Source organism: Macrobrachium nipponense, chromosome 3 (genome assembly GCF_015104395.2).
Source record: "Macrobrachium nipponense isolate FS-2020 chromosome 3, ASM1510439v2, whole genome shotgun sequence".
NCBI classification, from domain to species: domain Eukaryota; kingdom Metazoa; phylum Arthropoda; class Malacostraca; order Decapoda; family Palaemonidae; genus Macrobrachium; species Macrobrachium nipponense.
The window spans coordinates 50,174,604-50,187,117 of NC_087202.1; the positions used below are offsets into that span (position 1 = coordinate 50,174,604).

General features: G+C 35.9%; 1 protein-coding gene across 1 annotated transcript in view; it reads left to right on the plus strand.

The window, feature by feature from the left end:
• LOC135222196 (uncharacterized) overlaps positions 1 to 12,093 on the plus strand; it is a 208,696-nt gene extending 196,603 nt beyond the window's left edge. The window contains exons 8-9 of the mRNA XM_064260347.1: positions 7,608 to 7,724; positions 9,698 to 12,093. Of these exons, the coding sequence (XP_064116417.1) occupies positions 7,608 to 7,724 (117 nt within the window). The 3' untranslated portion in view covers positions 9,698 to 12,093. The remainder of the gene's footprint in view (positions 1 to 7,607; positions 7,725 to 9,697) is intronic.
• Positions 12,094 to 12,514: the final 421 nt, after the last annotated feature.

Sequence of the window (12,514 nt, forward strand, 5' to 3'; positions counted from 1 at the left end):
CTAGTCTTCACTTGAGCGAATTCACAGGGTGATGTTTATGGCAAATAAACCAACGTTCTGGAAAATTCTTTATCTAAAGCAAACAGCTGTGAAACAGACATCGTCATTAAAATCAAAAGGAATCAGCTCTTGCTACCCCAAACCTGTAACAAAACTGTCCACTCTTGCTTCGTTAAATCTACTTTTCTGCGGCCTTTCCCACACAACAAAGCTTCCAAATCCTCGCTTCATCGGCACAAAACTTCTTTAATTTGAAACAACAAGTTTTCTCTCCGCTGTTCCACGAATAGAAACGCAACAGCAGTACTACCGGAGGGTCGAAGTCCTACAAATTGCCAGTGGCTTAAAATTCCATTACACAGTATCGTAAAACAGAGGGGTGAAGGCCTGAGAATCTTTCCAGGTAAGGAATGCTCACGAAATGGCGAACGAAAAAGTACGTCAGAATGGTCTATTTCTAAATGGCTGCCACCAGGATACTGCTGCCCCTGGTAGCATCAGTGGTTTAGAACAACGTTATAAAATGTCAGCAGGCAAAGGAGCACCAAGGAAAGGGAGAAAATGCCCTCTAACGGCATTTATCAACCTTTTTTTTCACTACTGTTGGCTATCAGGATAAGAAAATAATATTATCCAACAAACCCGGCATAGTATGGAGATCATTAACCGGCCGGGCCATGGTATTTGCTGCGTATGTCCTGTAGTGAAATTAAAAAACCAAAAAAATAGAAACTATATATATATATATATATATATATATATATATATATATATATATATATATATATATATATATTCACTAACTCATAATTACTACAAATCTCTCTCTCTCACTCTTTCTCTCTCTCTCCTATCTCTCTCTCTATCTCTCTCTTCTCTTCTCCTCTCTACTCTCTCTCTCTCCACAACTAGGAAACGCAAGATAAATCGTTGCTCTCTAAAAACTTTCAGTACAAGAAAAATTATCTCGTTCCTGAAACACTTCAGCATGAAATGAAAGATCATTAGTGTCTGCCTTTCCCCCCCACCAACCCCTTTTTTTTTATTTCCTTGGCCGGGAAAACAGAATTTCTTATCATCCTTGTTATCATGGTAGTTCTTGGCTTTTTGTTATTTCTCTTATTCTTGCTGTTAGTTAATGTTTTGACTTGAGAACTAAACATTTTCCTAAGAATTTAGTTTACCTTGATTACAACTTGATCTCCTCTTAAATCCAAATCTCACTCAAATATACTCTTTACTATATATATACTATATTATTATATATATTATATATATAATAGCATATATATAAACATATAAAGTAATTGTAATAGCCACAATGCCCTCTTAACTTATCAAATTATTCGCGCTTTTTGAATACGCTTGTCTCTACAAAGCCTTTGGATCTAAGTGCAAGAAATATGAAGGAATTATGATATCCGTTAGCAGGAAATGACCCCGCGTCCTATAATGACAACGAGGTCAAGTTGCCGACCTGACCATATGTATCTGGTAAAAATTGACCAGCAGATTACACACACACATATATATATACGTATATATACGCATATATAAGGATGAATCGTGGACAAACCCTGCTAGGAAGCATTTTACAATATCATCCACCTAACACACCTAAACAGAAGGATCATCAAAAACACATAAACCCTCCTAAAGACACCGAGCGATTTACCTTGTTTTCTTCCCTTCCTTCTTTCGTATCATTTATCCATTAGCTACATCTTTGGTCTTCTTTTTCTCCGCCTTCATAACACCCCCGACCTGTCGCGTTCCATTCTCATTATTTACACAAGAACAAACCATCTGAATACGCTCTGATCCATCTTGTCACTCAAATTAACCTTTTTATCACTTTTATACACTTCTCCCCCTTTCAGTTCCTTTTCTTAAGTGACACATATTATAATCACAAACATTACCAATCAAAAGCTTCAAACTTTTTTTTATTCACAGAAGACATTCAAATTCAAACTTCATTCCCATAAATGTGAATCAGCTAAACTATCACTTTATATAACTGCAATTTAGCTTCCAATGACACTCCAGGTCTCTTAAAATCTGCTACCCTCCTTTCTTCACCTGTGACGTAATTCACCTCTTTTCTAATCCTCTTAAACAGTTAGAACCAGAAGAGGACCTTGGAGTCATTATTACCAAGGACTTAAAATCCACAAAACTGCATAAAAGCTGAAAAGAAGGCACAGAAACTAGTGTGGGATACATAAAGAGGCAGTTCAAATACAGAAACAAGGAAACAGTGCTGCAGCTCTACACATCAATAGTTAGACCTCATCTTGAGTATGCAGTACAGTTTTGGTCACCAACACTAAGAAAAGACATAAATAGATTAGAAAGGGTATAAGCAAGAGCCACAAAGTTAATTCCATCCATCAGGCAAATAAGTTACCGAAGACGACTAGAGAGCCTGAATGTGTATAGCTTAGAAATACGACGATTACGAGGACAACTAATAGAAACATTTAAAATACTCAAATGCATAACAAAAGTAGACAGTAAATTATTTACGTTAAACAATAACCAGACAAGAAATAATTGATGAAAACTAGAACTGAAGAGATACAACACATCCCATTGTGGGAACTTCTTTACATACAAAATATGTGACACATGGAATAAACTGCCACCAGAAGTTGTAAAGAGCAACAGTGTGGAAGTGTTCAAAAGAAAGCTAGACAAAATCATTAGGAGGACACTGAATGAACAGCAAAACCTCCTCCTAGAGACAAGTGAGCGCGCGATGTCTCCTGGGATGGACTAACAAGTCCTTGAGACGTCCTAATTCTTGTAACTCCCGTTACCCATTGAAGGTCATTCCCAAGTACCAATATAAATGAAATAATGCCATATTTGTACCATTCTCCACACATTATTCCACCTTTCTCGTTCCCAGTTACCCTCATAATCTTGTTCTTTTCACAATTACTCTCAACTTGCTCTCCCTGCGAACCTTTCCAACTCTTTCTCTAGCTTATGAAGATTCTTTTTACTATCTCCAACGAATAATGTACCATCAGGACACGTCAAACCGCCCATAGTTCTTCATTATTCATTTCCTTTTGCCGCAACACGGCCAATTCATCTACTGTACTCTCTCTGACTTCTCACACCACTCCATCCATAAAGACATTGCACAGCCAAAGAAGTATAACAGATCCTAAACACAGCACCATTTTTACACCAAGCGAATCGGTTTCCTGCATAAAACACAACATACGGTTTATTTCCAACATAGAAACTTATTCACTCAAAACCTTTTCTCGAGACCTCACCAATCACGACACGGCTTCGCTCTGATATTTTCCACATACTTTCAAACTTCTTGTGTAAGAGTTCGAGACAGAACTGGGTCCACCCACGCGAGATCTCTTCCTTTTTTTCCAGTCACACAGCTCTTCCCTATCGATTTGTTGTATTGTCTCATTCCATATCCTACCACACACAACTCTTGGGTATCCTAAGGAAAGTTATACTCTAATAATCCTTAAAGTCTCTTCTATCGCTTTCGACCTCATGCACAAGGGCTCTCCAAAACTCTGATGGTTTCGATACCCCTTGAAAAATCGGTCGATGAAAACATTTGAAACTAAATTGGCTTCAGAGCAACTCAGTCATTGAGAAGTGTTTTTGCAGCCACCGGAAAGATACAATTAATCTTAAATAATACGTATGAAATAAAGCTTTAAAGCAGAGAGAGATAGAGAGACAGACAGACAGACAGACAGAGAGAAAGAGAGGGAGACAGAGAGATAATCTATTATTAGTGAAAGAAAGTAGTTTCATTTAACTGCAAGTCATACTTCTGGGCTGTCATATTTACAGACAGGCACATACATATAATCATACATATATGGATGCATGTATATATATATATATCTCTATATATATATATATATTATATATATATATACATATCTATGTAATAATATATATATATATTATATATATATAGATATATATATGTATTTATATATATATATATATCTAGTATATATATATATATATATATATATATATATATATATATATATATATATTCTGTTTGTCTCTAACCATTTTACATTTGCGAAGTCGAAGGATTGACGCCTTTTAGCTATTTTTGTTATCATGTTACTATATTAATATGAAGTGTATTTTTGCCTAGATGGGGTCAACAGATATACGAAAAGAAGACATTCTGAATTAGTCCCCGATTTTACTCTCTTGTTTTCTCTCTGACACCCATATTCATGCACGACTTCCTCAGAGGAATACGAAGAGAGAGAGAGAGAGAGAGAGAGAGAGAGAGAGAGAGAGAGAGTGTATGTTGACCTATCGCTGGCATCCATCCAAGAAGAGACTCCCAGTTCAACGTTTTCCTCACATCGCCGAAGACTAATTGATCTTCTTCTTCCCCTTTTCTGTCATCATCGGGTCACTCTTATTCCCCAATTTACTTTCCTCATCCACGCCCTCATCAACTTACTCACCGCCTCCGTATTCCATATTTTTTTTTTAGTCCCTCCTAAGAATTCCTGGTACAATCAAAATCATGAGAGGTGTGTCATCTGTACAAAAACAATGTCCTGCTGATGTTTTAAAACAGGTTTTAGTATGAATTGATGTTAAGAAGGGAACATGATAACGGCGTCGCCTTGCAAGGGAATAACTATATCTTCCTTTCCAAAAGGAGCGTGTGAAAAAGTATGTGAATTCCATGCATCCAAATATAGTTGCTTAAATGCAATAAGGTGCACAGGAGCGAGTATGTGTGTCTGAATGACAACAGAAATCTTTTAACCTTTTAGATAAATATATCTCTCAAATATACTAATTATTTCTGGTGAATGCCAAAGTTATCTGCTGTCAAAAAAACTTAATTTCATTTGGCAATTTTCAGCCATTTGTCCGCTAATTGGTTTAGTTGCGGCTAAAGAGCTTTTTATAAAATTTGTGTTAGATCCCAAACAGATATCACTGACTTACACAAATTCTAAGAACTCCAAGTGTTGTTTTGAATTCTTGGACGATGAGTTTAAAATTATTGACAAAATAGGAAATTCATTATGTTATCCTTCATATTTTATGGAATTGTGTAAGAATAAGGAAAAGATATATTACAATCCAATCACAATTAATACAGAACCTAAGAATATTCTCGGTCTATCTTTTCACCCCAATTTTATATCTGCAATAGCAATTTTTAAAAATATTGATATTAATTTAGTATTTGAGTATAACAATACTGTATAGAGCATCCCTTATAAAGATTGTAATAAGATCTATATTGGCCAGACATCAAAAGGATTGAAAAAGAGATGCTCCCAATAAAAAAATGCTCTTTCAAGAGGCCTAACAAACAATATCATTGGCCTAAGAAAAGTCATGCCATTAACTGGGAATATTTATCTATAATTTGCAAGGCCAACGACTATCAGAAAAGAAATCTGGAAACAGTATTCCCCGTCCTTTCTGTTTGGAAAACAGAAACTGTAACTCCGCCCACCACTACTTAATTTTTTATATAAAGCTCTGTAAACAATGTTTTACTCAGTGTGAACTTGAAAATGTAGAATAAACTACGAAAGTACTTGTTCCAAGTCCCGGTTTTCACTCGCCTTCATACGTGGATTTTATGATGTTCAAGCACGTGAACTTTCGTGCTACATTATGCACACACACACAAACACAAACACAAACACACACACACACACACACACACACACACACACATATATATATATATATATATACACATATATATATATATATATATATATATATATATATATATATTAGTTTTAATTTTATCATATTATTCACGGGGACAATTTTCTGACCTATTTATGTAAAATCATCAATCAGAACCATTTGATAAAAGAATAATCATTCTTTTCTTCACATTTTATCGAGTTATTGTATTTCATTAATTTTTTGTACAAATCTTTTAAATGAAATAGCAATTTTAAAATGTCAGTTATTATTTGAGCACGGTCAATGAACCTTGAAAAATATGTCATAAAATTACTGAAGCGATTATCTGATGGGTAAAACTTTTCTCTTTTAAATCACTTTTTTTTTTAATACAATCAGACATCTTTTTATTATGTGGAGGTATAGTGTGGTAACCAGAGAAAAATTGATTTGAAGGAAGAACAAGAGAGAGAGAGAGAGAGAGAGAGATATTTCACAGCAAATGAAAGAAAATGAAAAGGGAAAAGTGAAAAAGAAGCAAAAAAAAAAAAAAACAGATACATATAAATAAGCTATAATCCTTAAACTGAAACTGTTATCTAAAAGCAAACAACAGGGATAAGTTGTAAATTAAAACACATTTTACTTAATCCTCTCAGCAAAAAAAAAATTATGAAAACTGCATCGACAAATGCTATCATTACTCTATTTTTTGGAACTTTCATAACGTACATTTATTGGGCATTTCAAGCGTAAAAATATGATTAATATGTAAGAACCTCAATACATAATAACAGATAGATATGATATATGACTTGAGTATCAACCGCAACTTCTTATATTAATTCTTACCTTGGTTGCTTTTTATGTAATTGATTGGCATGCGTAAGTTTGATGGAAAATAGGAAGGAATTCCAATAAATCAACAAAATGTTATGGCAAGCGGCAGAAGGATGTTTTGGAGCTTAGATGTTGAATAAACAGAATGTGACGTCCGATTAGTTCTCAAAATCTCAATCTCCGCCGCTGATAGGGAGAAAAATATGCTTCTGAATTTCCGGTAATGCCGATACTGGAGTGAGGCAGAAGAACCGTCGACTTCGAGTTATAAATTTCGTGATTTCTAGCATTATTTTGTTGCTGCGCAGAGATACGTGGAGCAAACATATTAAAACTTATAACTAAGTTTCAAAATAAACTGGAAAAAAATGGTTATGAAAAAGTGTTGGTCTCCACTAATCCACTAATTCAGATTGAAATGAAACCACCGACGATAAATTCTTTATTTTCATTATTTGTTATAGTTTAATTCTTACAGTTGCCGAAGTGAATACCTATGAGGCGGGCAACTTACTGCTCTTATCTCGCTCACACCCAACGGAAAACGAAATGTAAAAGATAAACAAAAGAAAGACCCGTTTCACTGAAACTGAAGCGATACACTAGGGTTTTTCTTTTAATGTCCTTTAATGCCCATGCCCACCTTTATATAGCAAAGTTCGATTAGACGGTGAACTTAAATTCTTAATGATGCCAAAAAATTAAATTATCCGAACTTAGCCTCTTCGTATATTATTATTGTAATTACGATTATTCAGAAGATGAAACCTGTTTACATGGAACAAACCCACGGGGCCCACTGACTTGAAATTCAAGCTTCCAAAGAATATTCGAAAGGAGTAACAGGAAGGAAAGGGTAATAAAGAAAGAAGAGATCACTTACCGAAAAAGAAAGAATAATAAATAAATAAATAAATAAACAAATGAATAAATAAAAATGTAAGTCAATTATTAAAATGCACAGAGAAGTGTATTAGGGTATAATGATGCATTGCATCTTAGCTTAAACTTTTAAAGGTCCAATATTCCCATATCTCCTTTAACCTATTAATAGAACATCCTTCCGCTTTCAGGAAGAGCTCACCATCGACAACAACACAACCCACAACGGGAACAGCGCCCTGACGACGCCCGACCCAGAAGAACCCAAAGTGACGAAATCCCACAAGAAGCACGTTCAGTTTCCATAGGTACGATAGGTAGGGGTCTCCCCGTCTCACACTTTCTTCGAGTATTTTTTACTAGTTATTATTATTATTATTATTATTATTATTATTATTATTATTATTATTATTATTATTATTATTTGAAATACTCATAGCAGTATGAGTCTTGAAATGGAGAGACAAATCCACATTTACTATGTACGGGTACATATATTCTAGAGATAAATCTTTACGGAGAGTTTTCGGGAATCTGTTCGATTGAAAGTGGGAATCAAACAGAATCTCGAAAGCTCTCTGTAGGAATTTATTTTTAAATAAATTTACCCATACATAACTGTGGATTTGTTTCTCCATTATCATTATTTTTTTTTCTTTTGTCTATCAGTCATCCTATTCGACTGGTGGTATTTATAGTGTGGGTGTCCGGGTTGCATCCTGCCCCCTTAGGAGTCCATCACTTTTCTCACTGTGTGCTGTTTCTAGGGGCACATTCCTCTGCATGAGTTCTGGAGCTACTTCGGCATCTAGTTTTTCCAGGGATCTTGGGAACGTGCCTAGTGCTCCTATGATTACTGGTACAATTTCAACTGGCATATCCCATAACCTTCTTATTTGTATTTTCAGGTCTTGATATGTATCAATCTTTTCCCCTCTCTTTCTCTTCAACTCTGGTGTCCCATGGTGTTACGGCATCAATGAGTGATACTTTCTTCTTGTTTTTTTCAATCAACGTCACGTCTGGTCCATTGGCACGTACCAACCTATTTGTTCTGATACCATAGCCCCAGAGGATCTTTGCTTGATTGTTGTCTATCACTCCCTCAGGTTGGCATTCGGACCACTTATTACTGCAAGGTAGCTGGTGTTTCTTGCACAGGCTCCAGTGCAGGCCTTTTGCTACTGAAACATGTCTCTCTTTTTTTTTTTTTGTACTGGTTCTGTGCAAGTGTCTGACATTTGCTTGCTATGTGGAGTATGGTCTCGTTTTTCATATTACGCTTCCTGCATATGGGTGAGATATTATTCCCATTTATCGTTCTTTGGACATATCTGTTTCTTAGGGCCTAGTCTTGTGCCGCAGTTAGCATTCCTTTTGTTTCCTTCTTGAGTTCTCTCCTATATAACCCTTGCCATGTTTCATCGCTGGCCAGTTCTTTAGCATCTCATATACTGTCCATGCATTGGTTTGTTGTGCTATTTGTCTGTTGTTTGTCATTCTCCTGTCTGTATATTTCTGGGTCTTCTATTTTATATCAGTCCTTCCCATGACGCAGTCTTCTATGCTTAGTAGCCTTCTCCCTCCTTCCTTTCGTGTTATGTACTATAGTGTCTGGGTGTAGTGCTTTGTGTATTTTCATGTGATTCCTAGTTTTCTGGTCTACGCGGCGCATTTCAGCCTTCGACCACTCCACTACTCCTGCGCTGTATCTGATTACTGGCAATGCCCTTGTGTTTATGGCTTTCATCATATTTCTGGCGTTAAGTTGTGACTTGATTGTGTCCTTAAGTGTCTGCACTTATTCTTTCCTAATCGTTTCCTTCTTCTCTTGGTGCTCTATATCCTTTCCTGCTAAAATTCCAGGTATTTGTATACACACACACATACACACACACACACACACACACACACACACATATATATATATATATATATATATATATATATATATATATATATATATGTGTGTGTGTGTGTGTGTGTGTGTGTGTGTGTGTGTGAATAATATGAAACTGAATCAGAATCAGAAAAATATAACACACTTTCTTTTCCTTACTAGACTCATAAAAATTTAATAATGTTTCAGAAAGTTATATTTTGATATAACCTGAAATTTTTACAGAATAGCCTGTCTGTCATACATATTAAAAACAAATAATGTTCTGACGCTCAGTTGTTCAGTTATTTGCGGTGAAACATGCGTTATTATTATTTATTTTTTGCAGAGAACTCATCTAAACATATAGCATGCAAATAAAGATTTTCATATTTCTTGCAGAAGAATAATGATCGTCCGATGGAGAGACGTCAGCTGTCATTATCGTGAGGGATGTTGAGGTCGTCACTTTGGTGGCGGCTAGCTGTACTCTGACCTCGTCAGCGACCCTTCAGAGACCCTTGGAAAGCAACCGTCCCTGCCCTGCTTTGGTAGAGATACCAGGAAAGGCAGCTGAATTTCCAGTCACCCATTGTCAAAATGACCAGGTGAAATGCCTCTCATTCATTTAGAATGCCCTGGGGAAGGTAAAAGGTTCAGACTTCTGACTGGACCGATTTCCTTTGGAAAAGTTGAATGTCCTGCGTGGGGCAAAGAGACAAGTAGAGAAAAATAGACTTCCAGTCTCTTTCCCCAACGACTGATTTTCTGCCTCCCTTCCCCCAAAGCGACGGTGTCAAGATTCTCACCAGACTAGAGACCCCTGACGAAGTATATGGGTTCTGGCTAATCCACCTTCGTTTTGCAACCATAACGGTTTGGAGGTAACTCAGGCGTAACTAGGAGGAGCAAATGCCCTTACCTCGCAAAGAGCAAGAACGCCATCAACGACTGACAGATATCCTGTCGTCCTGTCTAAAGAGACCCAGAAACCAAGTGTTTCATCAAATTAATCACCGCCTAAGTTCAACGTGGTTTTGAAACTCGATCAGTTGGTAGTGATTGAAGAAGAACGGGGAAAAACAAGCGCCTATGCCCTGCAAGGTTGAGTAATTCCTGTCTCTCCGGAATCTGTCGAAATGAATAGTTACTGACTGGTCCAACTTCGTTAGGAAACCTCGGTGATTCCAGCAGTGATTTGTATTATCTTGGTCTAGGGAATTAAGGCCTAGACTATATATGAAGTTCGTCACGAATATTTCACATGGATCGTTTTATATGCTTTCAAATGCTAAGCTTCAAATTGCCCATTTGTATACATTTCGATGATTCTTGGAGTAGTGGCCACTGGAAAACTTTTGATAATACAAGTTACTCTCCTTATGTAGATTTCGTCACATTTTATTCGAAAGATTACTAGAAACATAAGTAGGAATAATATAAAAATACTCACGAGAGTATTCAGGATACGGCTTATATTAAGCACAAAAATACAAGTTCTTGCAATGGACGGAATTTCATCGAGTCATTTGCACACCAGTTGTGAACGTAAGTGAAGTCTTCAAAAATTCAAAATATAAAATTTACTTCTGCCTGTGGTGATTTCATAACCAGAACTCACGAGGAAACCTAAACTTCGGAGTTTCCCTTCGAGTTTCACTCTAAGAGTTCCATACGATGGTCTTCGGAAAAGTTTGCTTAACCTTCCACACTGTTCCCTCTAATTCGAGACCAGTATTACACTGTAAGAGATTAGATGAGCAATTAAGTCACGAATGACGGAGATGCAGTTGAAGCTGCTGCAGAACAGCGGAATATTTTTCAGGATAACCGGATGCGCTGAAAACCAAGTCAATTTCGAAACAAAGGAAGACATTTCAAACACATTAACTCAAAATAACAGAAGCCAGTTTCTAAATGTTCTAAATACATTTTATATAAATCAAGTCCACATAACGCTTCAGTGTTTCATTAATGAACGTGCCAAAAGCAGGGACTGGAAGTGCCTATTGCCTCAACAGTAATCAACACAGACGAAGAAATTATTTTCAGTGCGTAGGGATACATTTTAAACGTTGTCCCTCGAGGTAAAAAGATACCGACATCACTTTCCTTCAATACCCATCCGATTAAAAAAAAATGGTGTTACATTACAAAAACACAAAGAGAGAATAGGAAAGATTGGTAACTGACGTTTCTTCACCTGCGATGACAACCCTTAACCCTTAAACGCCGGAGCGGTAAATAAAAAAATGACTCCCGTGTGCCGGAGGGGTTTGAAAGTGAGCGCGTAAGCGGAAAAAATATTTTTTTCAAAAAATCACAGCGCGCTTAGTTTTCAAGATTAAGAGTTCATTTTTGGCTCCTGTTTTTGTCATTGCTTGAAATTTAGTATGCAACCATCAGAAATGAAAAAAATTATCATTATCATATATAAATAATGCGATATATGATAGCGCAAAAACGAAATTTCATATATAATTGTATTCAAATCGCGCTGTGCGCCAAACGGTTAGAGGTAACAAGTTACTTTTTTTTTCGTTGTAATGTGCACTAAATTTCAATCATTTTGATATATAACACATTGTAAAACAATAAAAGCAACACAGAGAAAATATTATCACAAAATGATGCATGAATTCGTAGGGCGCGGATGTAAAAAAATAATTTTTTTAAAAATTCACCATAAATCGAAATATTGTTATAGGGACTTGCAATTTGTTTCAAAATGAAGGAAAATGATTGAATATTACGATACTGTAAGAGTTTTAGCTTACAAATGCAGTTTTTGACCATTTCGAACGAGTTAAAGTTGACCGAATGTCGAATTTTTGTTAAAAAATTTTTTATATGCAAATATAAAAAAAAATGAGAAATGCTACAACCCTTTTCAATAATTTTTGTTATATTGTGCATGTTTTTGCGCACATTTTCATATATAAAACTTTATCGTAATATGAAAAGGCAATGTCAAATATTAGGAGAATGTGACCTACGCGTTTCCGAGATTTTCGGCCGAGAATCGGCGCGCGGACGGAATAAAAATATTTTTTTCAAATATTCACCATAAATCGAGATATTGTTCTAGAGAATTGCAATATGTTTTAAATTGAAGATAAATGATTGAATATTACTAGACTGTAAGATTTGTATGTTACAAATGCGTTTTTTTACCATTTCGGTTGAGTCAAAGTTGACCGATCGTAGTTTTTTTCGTAC